The sequence below is a fragment of the Gaeumannomyces tritici genome (genome assembly GCF_000145635.1).
Source record: "Gaeumannomyces tritici R3-111a-1 unplaced genomic scaffold supercont2.2, whole genome shotgun sequence".
Classification (NCBI taxonomy): domain Eukaryota; kingdom Fungi; phylum Ascomycota; class Sordariomycetes; order Magnaporthales; family Magnaporthaceae; genus Gaeumannomyces; species Gaeumannomyces tritici.
In genome coordinates, this window is record NW_008804546.1 from 5,390,152 (window position 1) to 5,406,267 (window position 16,116).

The 16,116-nt window shown below is 59.5% G+C and overlaps 5 protein-coding genes across 5 annotated transcripts in view; 2 read left to right on the forward strand and 3 right to left on the reverse strand.

Annotated features, from left to right (window-relative positions):
• The window catches only part of GGTG_04368 (hypothetical protein), a gene marked incomplete at both ends in the record, with an annotated part of 1,900 nt that extends 636 nt beyond the window's left edge, over window positions 1-1,264 (reverse strand). The window contains one exon of the mRNA XM_009222163.1: window positions 29-1,264. Within this exon, the coding sequence (XP_009220427.1) occupies window positions 29-1,264 (1,236 nt within the window). The remainder of the gene's footprint in view (window positions 1-28) is intronic.
• Window positions 1,265-3,139: 1,875 nt separating this feature from the next.
• On the reverse strand, window positions 3,140-3,667 carry GGTG_04369 (hypothetical protein; the record flags this gene model as incomplete). Its single annotated transcript, XM_009222164.1, has 1 exon — window positions 3,140-3,667. The coding sequence occupies one exon, from the start codon at window positions 3,665-3,667 to the stop codon at window positions 3,140-3,142; it is 528 nt and encodes a 175-aa protein (XP_009220428.1).
• A 531-nt stretch (window positions 3,668-4,198) lies between these two features.
• Window positions 4,199-7,306, forward strand: GGTG_04370 (hypothetical protein; the record flags this gene model as incomplete). Its single annotated transcript, XM_009222165.1, has 1 exon — window positions 4,199-7,306. One exon carries the CDS (start codon window positions 4,199-4,201, stop codon window positions 7,304-7,306), a length of 3,108 nt encoding a protein of 1,035 aa, XP_009220429.1.
• A 4,925-nt stretch (window positions 7,307-12,231) lies between these two features.
• GGTG_04371 (hypothetical protein) lies at window positions 12,232-12,450 on the reverse strand (the record flags this gene model as incomplete). The annotated part of the gene is made up of 1 exon (XM_009222166.1): window positions 12,232-12,450. One exon carries the CDS (start codon window positions 12,448-12,450, stop codon window positions 12,232-12,234), a length of 219 nt encoding a protein of 72 aa, XP_009220430.1.
• A 1,712-nt stretch (window positions 12,451-14,162) lies between these two features.
• On the forward strand, window positions 14,163-16,082 carry GGTG_04372 (hypothetical protein; the record flags this gene model as incomplete). Its single annotated transcript, XM_009222167.1, has 4 exons — window positions 14,163-14,603; window positions 14,696-14,729; window positions 14,809-15,762; window positions 15,818-16,082. Exons 1-4 carry the CDS (start codon window positions 14,300-14,302, stop codon window positions 16,080-16,082), a joined length of 1,557 nt encoding a protein of 518 aa, XP_009220431.1. The 5' UTR covers window positions 14,163-14,299.
• Between the last annotated feature and the right edge of the window lie 34 nt (window positions 16,083-16,116).

The window sequence follows — 16,116 nt, forward strand, 5'->3', positions numbered from 1 at the left end:
CGTCCTGGTGCGCGTGCGCGTGCACGACGAGGTGCGACTCGAGCTGCTGCCGGCGCTGCGCCGTGGACCCGCCGTACGCGTAGCGGAACTTGGGCATGCCGGCCTTGTGCCTGGGGGGTTTGTCCGCGGCGGCGGCGGTGACGGTGGCCCTGGGGTCGCGCGGGGGCGGCGGCGGCCTGTCCGAGGGGTGGAGGGCTGGGAGGTACGACGCGGTCGGGGCCGCGGCCGCGATGGGCGAGCCGGCGGTGGTTGGGACAGAGGGGAGCCGCCGGCGGTGGTTCCTCTGCGGCGGGGCAGGCGGTGACGAGGCGTCGGCCCAGCTCAGGGGCGAGGAGCGCGTCCACTCCCTCCAAGCGTCGTCGGCGGCAACGGCAGTGGTAGCGGCGGGCGGGGGAGACTCAGGGGAGGCAGCAGCAGCAGCAGTAGTAGTAATAGTAATAGCAGTAGTAGTAACAGCGGCAGGACCCGCCTTGGGCGAGCCCGGCGGGCTGGCGGCCGGGGCCGTGTTGACGGCCTCCTCATACAGCGCCCTGTCGCGCTCGAGGATGTCGTACAGGCGGGCCTTCTCGCGCGAGTAGTGGTCGCGCTCGGCGACGGCGTGCGCCAGCCACGCGAGCGCGCCGGCGAGCTGCTCGCGGTGCAGCTCGACCTTGCGGAGCAGCTCCTCCTCGACCGTGGACGCCGCCGTCGGCGCCGTCTTGGCGCGCCGCTGCCGCGTGAAGGGCGCCGTCACGGCCCGCCGCCGCTTGCTGCTGCTGCTGTCGCCCGAGCCCGCCGCCGCCGGGTGCTCGGGGCTGCTAGGCGGGCTGCTGCTCTCTGCGGCGGATCCGCCGTTCCTGTCGGCCACCTCGACGTAGAGCGGCCCGTCCCCCGGTGGCCGTATCATGACCTCGAGGCTCGCGACGCGGGCGGCGCCGCCGTTCTGGAGGAAGTCGGTGAGCCTCGTCGTGGGCGAGTCCGGGTCGACGCGCTGCCTCGGGGGCACGGCGCGGAGGACCTGCCTGGCCCGGGCCGCCATGGCGTCGGCGAGGTCGGGCGGCACGTAGCCCTGCGGCGGCGGGCCCTGGCCCATGGTGGCCGCGACGAAGCCGATGCCCGGCAGCGGCCTGTCCTGCTGCTGCGACGAGGGGCCGAGCTCGACCTGGCGCTGCTCCGGGATCGACTCCAACCTGCCCGAGGGGACGCGAGACGGCCGGGCGGGACGCGAGGGGGGTTCGCCGCCCTGGGCGGCCCCGGTGGGCATATGCATTGGCACGTACCCCATGTTTTGGAGCAGGTGCCAGGAAGGTCTAGGTGTGCTGATGAACAAAGAAGGGTAGCGTCTGATCTGGGATCGATCGAAGAAGCAGTGTAACAGAAACGATGTGCCGAGGAGGGATGAGATGTTTATGGGGAGGGAGAAGGAGGGACAGAGAGACGGGAGAACTGGGCAGGGGCCTTCAGGTTATATAACACCCATGGCTGAAGGGGCTGATCCAACAATCACATCTTGTATCAGCAAAAAAGTGACATGCAATAGCCTGAGACGCGAAAGGAGGAAGCCACCCCAGCCCCTGGTAGGGCGCCCACCCACCCATCGACCACTCAGCCGGTCTGTTTTGGGAATACGGCAGAGGGAGGTGCCCTGGCTACCGCGCTGGCTGTCCCTCTTACCGTGGGGGTGCGTGGGCGAGTGGGCGTCCTCTGCGCTCTCTACCAATCACCGTGAATACCAGCGACTGGGGGCAGCAGGGAGGCCTGGGAGGGTGGTGGACAAGCATCCCGGAGCCCGGGGGCCACGATCCGGATCCCGCAGCTGCAGGACGCGGCATGTGCTGGGTAGTCTTTCTTTTTCCTGCAGGCTTGGGTTGCAATCCCATTTCCGGATCTGGCAAGCTGCCGGGGAATAACTAGGAAGAGATAGGTTATCCATCCCACGCCAGGTGTCCCCCGGTTGCCAGCTTCGTAGATTTTCTTTTTCATAGCCCCCACGATGCTGCCGTGTTACCAATCATCCCAGCTCGGCTTTGTCCTTCCTCTTGGCCCACACTTCCCCTCACAAGAACATGATTCCTTCGGCCCTCACAGCATCATCTCATTATGCACCACCAGTCCCCAGCAGCCTTGGCCTTCCACACCGTATGTGCGCCGATCGTTTCTGGCTGCGTCGGGGTGTGTTGCACGAAAACACACAATGTTTCTGGGAAGGGGGGACGGGGAACCCCCGGGCGCCATTGCAGCTGCGCGGACTAGACGTGTCGCCGGCCCCATGCAAGCCGTATCGTTGCCCGCTACAGCCTTGCACCGACCGACGGTGGTGGGAATCAGGAGAGCCCGCCGAGGGATAAAAGGAGGAGCTCAGCAGGCTCCGGACCGTCGATCGTCGGGACCTTGCATGCCCACCCTCCTCGCGCACGGCTTCTGTCTCAATCGGGGCCTTCTCCAATCCCCGGCGCCGGCAAGGGAGACTGGAAATAAAAAGAAAAGAAAATTGCCATCCTTTGCGTCATGGCAAAGTGTGACGGGTCTAAGCGTTTCTCGTGGCTTACAGGCCTGGCGGGACTGTGGCTGGCCCTGGCCATGATGTGATGGCTTGTCTCGCTCTATTCGGCCGCTCTCCGCTCTCCCTTGCGTCGATAGTCGGCTCAGCTGGCCTGGCGCAGGTGTGCCTTTTTTTTCTCTTCTTTCTTCTTCTTGTACGACAGTAATGGTGGGATGCTGGCTTCGCTCTCAGTGGCTCGGAAACAGCTCCTGCATGATGCGTATTTGCTTGACCTTGCTTTTCTTTCGCCCTTTTGAGACAGGAGCCTGCTGACGCCGAGGTTTGTGGCCGGCGCCACCTCTGTCCGGATGTTGCGTGCACCCCTCCTCTGACGTCCTTCCAGCCGCCCCGCTGTCTTGCGTCCCCCGGCAGGCAAACGTTGCGTCTGGGGGCTTGTAAGTTGTCGGACATGGGTGGCAGGCCAGGGCTCGCTGACCGGTTGACAGAGATGCCAAGATGGTGACACGGTGAAGTCTAATGGTCTCTTTATTATGGAGATGAATGAGATGGACAAGTGGAAATGGGCAAAGTGAAAAATTCATGCGCAAACGTATAAACTCACCACCCAAGCCACCACCGTCGACACGGGGCTTTCGAGCACGGACCAGGCCGGAAATATCAAAGGACGGCGTAGATTTGGAGGAAAACGCTGAGAAAAGCCGCCAAAGGAAAGCAAAGAAGACCGGAGAATGCTAATCCCAACACGGCAACGGAAGCGAGCCGCGACAGAAGGAGAGGCGTCAAGAATACCACTACCAAAGGACGTGGGACGAGGTCCGACACGTTTCTGGCTCCATCACTCGTCTTGGGCAGGGGCATGCCATGTGTATTCGGCTTCTTGGGGCGGGGAGCCTTGGGCAGTGGAATGCTTTGCGTGCTCGGCTTCTTGGGGCTGGGCTTCTTGGGCGGCGGAATGATTTGCGTGCTCGGCTGCTTGGGGTCGGTCCTGCCCTCGAGCGGTTTCTTTTCCGGGTTGCAGGCGAGGGCCACGGCACCCTTTGCGGCTATGCGGGACGGGGCGGTCGCCGGCTCGAACGTGCGAAGAGGATACGTGCCGATGGTCGTGGTCTCGACAGGGATGGCCAGGGTCAGGGCCAGGGCCAGGGCCGGAGCGAGGACGGCCAGGGTGCGTGCGAAGGAGCGCATTCTCGTGGGGTTATCAGCACAGGGCCGAGATACCTTCTCAGGGCGGGAGGACTGAAGAGTAACGGTCCATCGTGTCTAGACCGGGAACGGGTATGGGGTGAGGTTCCTTGTTATATACAGCGTTGAAGTTAGAAGGCCGATCAAGGTTGGGGTCAGTGATGTTGGGTTCAGCCACATAGCAACAGGTTGGTGAGCCTCCAGACTCTATGTAAACCCAAAAATACATATAGACTTGGCTCGCCTAGCACCAGGCCTAGGCACGTGCTAACGCGAGTAGCAAGACGTTACTGACGTAATACTCGACCGCGTCTTTCGCGGGCGCGTTTTGGATGCGAGAAGGGAGCAAAGGGCGCAAATTCCGAGAAAATGAGCGCCGCCACCATAGACCCTACAACCTACACATTTCCCTCCCATCGTGGACTGGAAGCAACCAAACCCAACCCAACCCAACCCAGCCCAACCCATAAACACACCACAACCCCGCCATCGACAGCCGAAGTCCAGCCTTGCGACAGGGCACCGTCGCACGCCATGGCGCCGCCGTTTTTGACAATCCCCGACGAGCTTCTCCTCAATATCTTTTACGACTGCGACATGAAACGAAAAACTGCCCTGGTGCGCGTCAATCGCCACCTGTACCACAAGCTGAACCCACATCTCTACATCTTCAATGTCAGGAACGAGAGAAGCAGTGCCTTGGTGTGGGCTGCCTGGACGGGCAATTTTGAGACCATGAAGCTGGCCTGGGATGCCAGGGATGACAACAACTCCTGGGACTACATCAAAGACTATGATGTTACATGTCGATGGAGTTCACTCTTCCCAAAAGGTTTCCATGAGCAGACGAACTTGGCCGTCGCCTATGGGTGGGAGCCCATGGACGGGTTTTCACCACTCCATTTGGCTGCGAGCCAGGGAAATACCGAGATGGTCGCCTGGATGCTCTCTCACGGCGCCCGGATCGACTCGGATGCCGCGGAATGCCTCAAGTGTAAGAATCTGTTCTATGACACCTACATCCAAGAAGTATCTGGCTACCCTCCCAGCCTCTACTTCGGAAAGGACCACACCGTCTCACCGCTTCATCTGGCAATATGTCACGGGCACATGTCTACCGCTGAGCTTCTCATCAAACACGGTGCCTCCACCGTGACTTGCGCCAACGTCGGCTCATCGGCCATGCACGACGCTTCTCTCGCCGGGCGAATCGACATCATGAGGTATTTGGCGGCAAACCATCCCGGAATACTCCATTCCGTCGACAAATCAGGCATGTCAGCCCTCCACCACGCTGCCTTCAGTCCCGCTGGTGCTAGCGTCGTTCCCGTCCTTGTGGAGCTTGGTCTCGACATCAATGGCCAAGACCAAAGTGGCGCGACTTCGCTGCATCTAGCAACCTGTCTTGGCAATGTCCAGGCAGCAATCGCCATGGTCGATGCCGGCGCAGCCATCAGCACGTGGAAAGCCAAAAGGGGTCGCACGTGCTTTACGCCCCTGCAGGTTGCGTGCTGGCCGCCCCGATTCACTGATCTGGTGTACGGGTTCTTCGGATTCGAGCAGTATAAGTCCAACGGGGCGTCACTTAGGCGTTTGTGGGAAGAGAGACGCCAAGTTCTGCTGCAAAAGATGCTCGAGAAAGGTGATACCGATATCAACGCCAGCATGAGCCTCCAAATCCGTCGCGGGTTCCTACACAGCTGCTCCGTGCTGCGAGCCGCTATCAGCGAGCCCATTTGCATCTTCAAGATGCTCCTCGACGCGGGTGCCGAGCCATTGCCGGACACGGCCTATTATTTGCTCAGCAATGACGAGTGGTCGGTCGACAAAGAAGCAAAGTTCCTGCTGCTGCAGCAGTACGGCCTACGCCTCGATGCACCCCTGTCCTCCTATAATGGAACTCTTCTAGAGTATGTTGTCAACATCACCTACGACTCCCAGTTCCCATACTCCAGCGCTTCGCCTTCAAAGTTCGCCTTCGCCATGTTCCCAGCCTACCTTGTCCGCCTCCTCATCAAACGCATCGAGGTAAATCTCCACTCGAGCCGCGAGCACCTTACCAAGGTCGCACTAAAGCTCATCGAGAAATCTCGTGGACAGGCCGAGGCCTCACTAAAGCTCACCGAGAAATCTCATGGGCAGGCGTGCGGGGAATTCGCGGGCTACACCTTTCTCGTCGAGGCTCACGCCTTACTCGTCGAGGCAGGTGCCTCGATAGAACCACGGGTTTCTAAACCCTGGATCGAAAAGCTCTTGAACAACTGGCTCACGCACTGCGACGACCCTCGGTACCTACGTCCTGAAACCATTACTCTGCTGCTCGGGATATTCCCTACCATCTTGTCGGCAGAGAAACTGCTCATCAACGCGCTGATAAGTTTCGGCACCGTTGGACACTATCACGCATCACAGCATGATATCAACCGATGTTGCCGCCCCAAGCCTAGTGTCATCATGACGCTGTTGGGTCTGATCAAGGGTCCCATTACGGTCAAGACCCCCCTCACAGGCAGATCCGCGTTGCACTTCGCCACAGCCTGCGCGCACTGCCCAGCCATGGAAAGTCTGCTCCTTCGAGGTCAAGATCCAAACGTCAGCGACAAATTCGGCATCACCCCCCTCCACAACCTGCTCGCGTTCGGCCATGTATCCCCCGAGGGAAAGCTGCACGGCTTGGATGTTCTGCTGGAGCATGGCGCAGACCCGTTTCACGTGGTTGCGGCAACCCCCGACATGGTGGCAGATGACGGATACGGGCTGAAGGTCCCCAAGCCCAATCCCTCGCAATATACAGCCCTGGAAATCTCGTTGTACCACAACCGCGGCATGTCACAGATGCTCCAGCACGTGTCGCTGGCTGACATTCCCGCGAGCCGCATCCCGAGCTTCACTGTGAACTGCATCAGTCTCTGCCTCAGCCGGACAGCAAGGCTCACGTCCTTTTGCGAGCTAGCAAAGGCTTGGGGTGAGGTGCAGCCCGAGAAATGTGCTGACCTGAACAAAGCATTGCTCGAGGTGCTTCGGGCCTTGTGGGATACCCTGGCCGACCTGAATGGCCCCAAGAGGACTTTGTGGTCCGTCGTCGCGGAAAAACTGGCCATCTACATAATCTGGCTTTTCTGCACCAACACCACGGAAACTTCCCGCGGCGACGACGGCGTTGACGATGTCTGGGGTTGCATTGCGTCGCACATGGCGTCTCGGAATGTCTCTCGCCCTGCTCACCAGGAGTGGGCGCCGCTGGACACGGTGCTGGATAGGTTTTTCGAGCTCCAGAGCCTCCCGTCGGGAGGCCGTACCATCCTCTCCCCACGGCCCCTCGACTTTGCCCAGCCTCGGGGTGATGTTTTCCAGTGGCTCGATGGCCTGGTTCCGCAGGAGAGTCTGTTCGACGACTCGAATGTGTGTACGGACCAGGCTCCGACTCAAGAGAGACTGTCGACACCAGCTAGAGAGCCGGCAGCGCCAACCGAGGGCTTGGAGGCATCCTCCGAGCATTCGGACACAACCGACGGGGAGACAGAATTCACGCCCGGAATAGAGGGGCAAGGGCCCATTGGCATGGAAATCTGGGTCCGCCTCCAGGTGCTTCATCCTTTCCGACTAGGCTTCCTGGAGCGCGTGAAGCAGTTGCGGGCTTGACGAGCCAAAGGCCGGCAGCTTGGTGCCTCGATGCCGAAATGGTTTTTCTCCGCTTGATTCTTTGCTGCTGTGGATCTTATGGTTCCGTGGAGGATATCATGACTGGCGGTGTTCCCAGAACACCCGGCTATTGTACAACTTGCTTCGTTGTTATGTTGTCGCGGTTCGCGGATTACTCACGAGCCAGATGCATTTTTGTTGGACTTATCCTCGCTCTTCCTGTTTTACTTTCTCCTTTTCCTCGAGCTCACATGGTACGGTCCCGGTTCCCTAAAGCCGTTTCCCTTATCTAGATGCCTAGGTAAGCAGAATATACCAGATGTACGAGTACCGGCTCTTGTTAGGAACTCGCAGTTAGTGCGGTCACACACAGCAGATATTCCCTTGAAGTCGGTGTGTTTCGTTCACAGCTTGGCAAGGACAAGGCTCGGGACGAGCGACACAGGAGAAGGAGCCAAAGGCGATCAGGCTGCCTTGGTCGGCTTTTGTGCAGTACCACAACTGATGGGTTGTTTGTTCCCACACGGCCGGCTCGAGTGCCTCTCGCGCGGGCCGTCGCGCACGGCATGGCCATGCCTCGTTTGCTGTGGCATCTCATTCTTTTCTTCGTCACGGTCGAGCGAACCCCCTCCCACGCCGGTCAGGGTGGGGTGGCGAACCTAGGACCGGAACAACTGGAACACGGGCAGCAGGGGCAGTCAGGCAGGCAGGCATGCCGCTTAGAAACGTTGTAGTAATCAGTGTCTTGCTGTTGCGGCCCTCTATCCAACTCACAGGGCACTCCCGCGGACTCCATGCGTGCACCTTCCGTTGCTGCCCGGCCACTCTGGGGAGAGGCCGGGACGGGTCGGGGCGCGTCAGGTGGTGGAGCGGTGAGGAAAAGAGGGTTTCTTTCTCTGCATTGATGTGCATGCTCGAGTTCCATGTTCGTAGGTATTTGGGTGCTGGTAGGTATGTATTCCTGGCCAGGGGCTGAACTGGGCTGATCCAATTCGTGATTTGACCAACCACTGTCCATCTTCTTTTTTTAGGGCCTGCCTCTTGTCCAACTTGGCCTTTGGTTGTCGTCACCCTCGCATGCGTGATTCTAAAACGGACAAACGTCTAAATACGAGACAATAGGAAGACACGAACCGGGGTTCGGAGGGAGCTGGGGTAAATAATAAAAAAAAAGAATGGAAAAGGAGTGGCAGGGCTACGCAGCCCTTTTCATCGGAACTTTTTCTCTTCCCCAATTGTGGGGAGGGCAAATTTTTCCCTAAAGTGTATGCGAAGACCAGCGTTTCTCCTGTGCCAGCTGGGCTGTTTTGTGTACGTAGGGGATGCGGTGTGCGGTGTGCGATGAACTTTTTGCCCCGACAGGTGCTTTTGCGATAAGAGGGACAGCGAGGAAGGCAAGAGACTGGGTGACGAGGGGGATGGAAGGGGGTGGTCATCGTTGCTTGTTTGCTGTTTGTTTGCCCGAGGCAGCAAGGATGATGCACCTACCCGAGCCGGTGGGGGGCGTGGGCGTGGGCGAGAGATGATGTATGTCCGTAAGGCGGGAAGCTTACGTCCGATGCGAAGGGCGGGAAAGGGGTCTGGTGCGTTTTGGTTGGCAGGTTCTTTTCTTCCTTGTCCTAGCCATCGCGTCATGAGGAAACAGGGTCGGCAGATTGGAGCCTTTTGTTCCGCCCACATCCCATCCCAGATTCAGGAATTAAGCAACAAAAGTCCCCGAAACTGGGTTTAGGTATCGCATGGCCCCGGAGAAAAGGGAAGGAAGGCGTGGGATTTGGGGGTGGCGGAGAAAAAAAAGAAGCCTAAGGAGCAGGGGAAGCGGGAGGGAAAGGGGAGAACAGGGGCAAAGGATAGGCTGGCTGCCAGGGGCTGATTTGCTCCTGATCTCTTGCCATCTGACCTGCATCCACACTCTACGCTTTGCACGTGGCAAGGCTCCATCGAAATACGATCTGCAGATGGGAGATTGGGCTGGGGATCGAAGGAAGAGGGTGTAGTGGCGTAGTGCGGTGTGGAGCAGCGGTGGTGGTGGTGGGTGCGAAACCAGGCCACTCGAGGGTCGATTGATGGTCAAGCGGTGAATAAAAAAAAGGCTTGACGTTTTGCTTCACAAGTTGGTAAGCTGTCAAAGAGACGGCAGCTAGGCCATTGAATGCCCAACAATGCGTGTTCACTGCCGAGCAGACAAACAAAGCAGAGCAAACGAACAGCGAGAGAGAAAAAAAAGCCTCGTTGTTCTCTCTTGACCATCTGCCGGCCCCGAACCGCAGCTGGAGGAAGGATACGGGAGCGGGAGGAATGGCCATCTCGCATGTTACGTTACGCCGTCGGACCAAAGAGTCACCCTTTTTTTCCCCATTCTTCTCACGTAGCAGCAGCCCTTCCAGTTTCGTCTCCTCGGCGCGCGCCTCGTCTCGCCTCGCCCGCTCTGCATATGCAATGCACCCACCCACCCACTTGGTTCAATGAGCCCATCACGGTGCCCTCAAAGGACTGGAGCAGGGCGGCTATGCACGTCTTTATCTGCTGTGTATACCCCCGGCCCACCTGATGCCCGTGGCCTTTCCCGAGCCCGAAAAGGTGGGAATGGGAAAGGAACAGCAGACTATTGATTGCCTTGGAAGGCAGGCATGCAGCGAAGCGCCGTCTCAGAGACGACTTGTTCAGATGAAAGATGGGTAGCTGCCTGGGCGACGGGCATGGAGTCAATAGTATGGGTGATGAGGACTTGGGTAGGCAGGCAGGTAGGCAGCTATCCGCCAGGCTGTGCCCGAGCGACGAGGCTCCTGATTGCGCAATTGACGAACCGGAGCAGATGATGCAAGAGGACAAAGGGCCGGCCGGCGGATGCTTTGCGCTGCCTCGCTCGATAAACCCCCACACGCAGCGCCCGAAGCGGCGCTTCCATGCAGCTTCCATGACGGGGCCGGCGGTTTCTCGCGTGTGTTGACGCGTCGTAGAAAGACGGCGGCCGAGAGGGTTGGAAAGGAGATGCGGGCAGGCATCGGGCAGGGAGGCTGGCGGGCCTGTCGTTCTCACGTGTTCCTCAAGGCATCAATCGCTGCCTAGCTGGCTGGCTGGCCGGCTGGCTGGCTGGCTGGCTGGTAATGTCTCGGTCCTGCCACCACACAGGCAGCCACATACGGCATGACTTGATGCTCACCCACTCGTCAGACCGGGGTTATATAGGGGAGGGAGTGCAGCGAGACAGTCCAGCAAAAGAAAAGAAAAGAAAATACAAGGGTTGGTGCGCCTTGATCGACCTGCCAAGGGATAAAAGCCAGGCCAGACAGGGGCGAAATAGGAGAAGGGAAGAAACAACAAGAGGCCGGGGGGAAGGCCAGGGAAAAATGAACCCTCCAGAGACACGACCACTCAGAAGTGCGGGGGATGTTTTCTCAAAGAGGAACAAAGGCTGCTTCGAACGGTGAAAAGGTCTGGAACAAGGTGCGACGCAATGGACAAGCCTATGCCTTCACGCAAACACGCCATCCCTATACGGTAGCTCCAATGCTGCCCACCCGTATCACAAGGCAAAAGATCACCAAGCACCACGATAGAGAGGGGTCGGGAGTTACGGTTGTGGCCCCTCGTCATGGTGACTCCTCGCCTAGGATGCAAGGCTATTGGGCCCTCGCTTTTCGGGTGGGGGACCGAGAACTGCTTCCTTGTGCTTCGGTTCCTCTTGCCCTCCCGCTCCATCCATACCCCTTTTTTGTGGCGATTACACGCGCTGCGAGGTAATGTGTGGTGGTCGGTTGAAGGTTGGCACGTTTGGGGGACGGCATCAGTTTGGTTCCTGGAAGGGCAACATGGTCAGGCTGAATTGGTTGGTGGGAAGGTTTGATTTGATGGCACAAAGATAAAAGAGAGAGCCCGAGATCAGTGCCCGCTTTGTTGTCCGACATGGAGCCCGGAACTGCTTATGTCCGCGGTTCACCAAGAAAGAAAATTGCGAGCAGCGTCGCAGCGTCGAACCAGAGGGGAAAGCACAACGAGGGACAGACCACAGGTACAGGGCAGCCGCGGACGGGGTCTCATCTCTGGCAACCTCAGCCTAACTGCCGAGCACGGCAAACGCAGCGGCTTCTTGCTTGCAATTGGTGCAGTAAATGGGACAAGAGGATTGAAAGCACATGCCGCTCTCGGCGTAATCTGGTGACAGGTTTGACACCAAGCTCGAGGGGAAGAGGCCAATCTAGGGGGTGGGCAGGGGCGAAGAGAAGCAGGCCTGTTGCTCCCGTTCATGATATCAGCCGTGGGGTGACAAGAGGCTTTTGCGTCACGATGAACGTGGCACATTTTTGTCCCGCCGTACCTTGCAGAAAAAGGTGACAAAGGTGCGGAGTGGATGGAGGCGAGACGAGGCAAGGTTAGGAGGGTCGATGATATAAGCATTCCTACGAAAGAGTAGGCGAGGAGAGGGAGAGGCCGCCGGCTGGGACCCTGTTTCGGTGAGGGTTCCGCGTTGGGAAAGGTGCTCCGAGATGTTTCCTCGTGGAACCCCAGAGAAGGCCGGAGACTCGACTCTCAGGATCCTGGGCTGTCGGTTGATGTGGCCCAAGGCCCGTTGCGAGCTAAGATTTGCCTGTCATGGCGGCGGGCCGCACGCTTAGTTCACCGTGGCTCGTTTCTCGCCACGCGTCCTTGGTTTCCCTTTTCGTTGCTTCCCACTGACATGAGTGGCGGGCTGGGGGATTCAAGCCATGTCCATATCCATGTCCATATCCATGTCCATCGCCATCGATCTTGCACCCACACAGACATGCCAACCCTTCTTTTGACCCCGGGCGCGTCGGGATGTAACTTCGTATAGGCGGTATTGCGACCCAACCGTACGCCATTCCCGTCACTGCTGGGGGAGGACGTGGTCTTGGCTGGGCCCAAGCAGGTGGTGGTACTTCCACCCTCTCGGCTCGGGTCCATCACGCCGAATCGCCGCTCCCCCTGCGGAGACACGGCGGTCGGATCATATCGACCGAGGCAGCTATGGCCATCGGTGCGCGTTGAATTTTCATCTTGAGCTTGGCAGAAGTAGGTGGTGCAAAAGAAAATATCGAGGGAACGGACCACAACGACCCGAACTTGTCCTCTGGTCCGACAGCGATGAGGCGGTCCTCGGCGAGCAGAGGAGGGTGTCCCATCGGTCGGGGGATTCGCGCAGGAACAACAGCTGCGAAAGCCAGGACAGACAAGGGGTGTACGGCAAGGGAAAATGTACATGGGCTTGGGATGTAGGCTTCATCTGGACAGACATCTGGACAGACTGTCAGTGGCTGAAAATCCCCTTTGGCCTGGAACAAGACGCTCGGGTTAGGGCACCCGAGAGGAGAGAGGTTTGAGACTTTCTTCTGCCAGGGAAAAGGCGATCACGAGAAGGAGAGGGGAACAGGAACGCAGATCAGAGAGCAGGGCACAGGCAGGGCACAGGCAGAGAGGAGACATCACAAAATGTGGCATCACAAAATGTCGCAGCTCCCGCCCAGCCCAGCTCTCATGAGAAAAAGAAAGAATTCAGCAAAGGATTCAGCAAAAGGAGGGGCGTGATTCGGATAGCCACAGGGGCCAAGCACTGCTGCTGCTGATTGGCCAAGAACGCGTCGCCCCTTCCCGACACGGAGTCTCTCTCTCCCATCGCTCTCTCCTCTTCTCCCTTCCCCTTCCCCAGGCAGGCAGGCGGGATGGGTAGGCCTCCTGCCTGGTCTTGTGCTGTGTCGCACCGCGTACCGCTACTCCGTACGGGCCCTCGAGGGGGCTTGGGCTTCTCTGGGCAGGCAACGAATTTCCCCATCTTGGTCGGATCGTGGCTTTCTGTCCGGCCGAAAGAAATTTTTATTTTGCAGGTTTTGTTTCGTCATATGCAATTAGTACATGCAGCCCGCGCGCATTTTGGCGGGCGCCACATGTAGCCAGCGACGCAAGGGAGTGAAGGTGAATCACGACAAGGAAGAAAAAAAGAAAAGAAACAAGGGGAGCTGCGCAAAACAAGCAACCAATACCAGCCTTTGCTCAGAAAAAGCGCCCATAAACTACACACACCCCCTCCCATCCCTTGCCTCCCCTTGCTGCCCAGCCTTTTCCGGGGGTGTCTGATCTTGCCCCGAGCCAAGGTTGTACCGCCGCCGTCCAGAAGCTGTGTATGTGTTGAGCGGACAAGAAGGACAAAAAAGGGGAGTGTAATGCGGACGGAAAGAGAGGGACGAACACGGTGGGTAGGCTCAAGGCAGGAGAAGAAGAAAAAAAGGATGAGCACCTAGCGGCGGCGGGGAGACCGTCGCCCAAGGGAGGATCATGTAACCAAGACAGCGGCACACAAGGCGAAAGGAAAGAGGAGGTTGAGGCTGACTTGGTTTCCTTTTGCCATGTTGGTGCCGGGTTTTCTGTGTATAATAGCAACCGCAACATGTCGCCAACCCTCTCCTTCCTCCTCCCCCCACCCTTCTTTTTTTTCCTTTTTCGTCCTGTTTTTGTTTATCTTCCCAATCACCCCTCCCGCTACCCCTTGCTCACTTGTCCTCCTGGGGGCCCGGGGACGCATCTCATCTGCGTCATGTTTTGGTGATAACCGACACATCACCAAAACCCCGTCAGTCGCTTTTTCTTTCCTTCTTCTTCCTGTTCTTTCCCCTCCCCGCATCCCCATCCTCAGTCAGCCCCGACCACCTCCCAGCTCTACCCGGCATTAAGGAAGGCTCGGATCTCGGTTATCCTCAACGCGCCCACCACCCACACGCTCTTTTGGGTGTCCCAATCGGCTTTGGTCCGTCGTTCCTTCCTTGGCAGCACATTCGTTTGCGGTTCGTCCATTTGGACCGTCTCTCTCTCCGAACTGAGGGAGCTTTTCTGGCGCAAATTCTCTGTCGTGGCCAGCTCGAGGGGAAAGCGCCACTTGACAGGAACACGGAAACGCAGTGAATCAGCAGCCCATAATAGGAAGCCTGTAATCACAAAACAACACATAGCACACAGCAATACCACCACCGCCTACCCGCAATGAAGGCGCCTGAGCACTGTGACGGCAGCGGCGGGCCAAAGGACGAGGCGCGCGTGGCGGCGCTGGTCAAGCAGGGCCTTGCGAACCCGCCGGCGTGCCTCGAGGCCTGCACAGCGACCGTGATGCGGCGGCTGCTGTCGTCGTCGTCATCGACCGGCACTCAGTACTGCGGCTCCATGACTGCAGATATCTGCGGCGCGCTGCAGACATCCATCCCCAAGAAGCAACTCTGGGAACTCTACTGGTGTGACTCTACCTACTGTGGAGTGAGTATCGATCGGCGCAAGGGACTTGGGCAAGATCGTGAGTTTTTTTCTTGATTCACTACCCGCCACATCTATTGAGGCGTAGTCGGTTGGTGTGTGCTGACACAAGCCGAAACTGGCGTGGTATAGCCATGGTTAGCAAGATCATCAACAGGTGTCAAGAGTACGTTTGAAACTCCTTGTCTCTCCAGTTCCCGCAATTCCGCTAGCTACTGATGACTGACCGTTCAAAACAACAACAGCATCGGCTTCCACGAGGTATTCGACCCCGGCCCGCCGTCTGCCGACTATACCTGTCCATTCTACGTCAACTTTGGAGTGAAGACGGTAGGTGATGGGTGCACCGGCGTTGGCACGCTAAGCACGCCCCCAGAGCAGCCGCCATCGCCACCAGAGTCCATGTTTGGCGCCGCAGCAACGGGATCCAGCACAGTATCAAAGACAACAGCAGCACCGGAGTCCACACACGGCACGGCCGGCAGCACATCAACGACGTCACCACCAGCCTTGGCACCAGCCGCCGAGAGCGCGGCAGGCCCCGACGTCGGCGGCGGCGGCGCGGAGCAGGGCCTTTCGGCGGGCGCCAAGTCGGCCATCGCCGTCTGCTCGGCCGTGGCCATCGTCGCGCTCGCGGCCTTGGCCTTCCTCCTGCTGCGGGTGCGGCGGCGCAACCGCCGGCGCAAGAGCAGCGGCAGCAGCAGCAGCAGTAGGGAGGAGGGCGACGGCGGCTCGTTCGTGGCCGGGCTGCGGAGCGCCCACCTGCGGCACAACCGCTACGCCAACGGCGGCAGCGCCGGCGGCGGCTCCGGCACCCAGCGCCTGGTGCCGTCGCACGCCAGCACCAGCACCGCCGCCAGCAACCTGCTGCACAGCCCGCTACCGCCGCCGCCGCCGCCACCGTCGTCGCCGCGGCTCTGGGACCGCAAGCTCATCGCGCTGCCCGCCATCTTCACGAGGAGGGCCGAGTCGCCGCCGCTGACGCCGCTGGGGCCGGCATCCGAGAGCGGGCTGACGCTGTCGCCGCTGCGCGATCGGGGCGCCGCCGATGCGTACCACCACCAGCAGCAGAAGCAGTCCTGGCAGCACGCCGGCACCTTTTCGTTCCCGAGCTCGCCCATCTGCACGCCCACCATCAACAAGCTGGAGCCGCGCCACGAGCGCACGCCCAGCAGCAACAACAAGGCGCAGCAGCAGCAGTATATAATGGGGCAAGGCGTCGACGACGTCGTCATGGCTTACATGGACACCAAGACGGTCGATCCGCCTCTCCCTCCCCCTCCACCACCACCCCACTCGCCCGCACAGCGCGGCCAGCACTCGCCAGGCCACCCCAGCAGCAGGGGAGGCTCCATCAGCTCCGTCACGGGCGGTGGCGGCGCGCCGTCGTCGCTCCGCAACGAGTTCATCGCCACTGGTGGCGGCGGCGGCGGCGGCAGCAGTCGGCCCGGCACGCCCAGACACCCGCCGCCGCCGATGCCGCCGCCGACGCTACCGCTACCATCGCCGCCGCCGCTAAGCCCGACGCGCCCGCCGCGCCCGCACGAGACGCC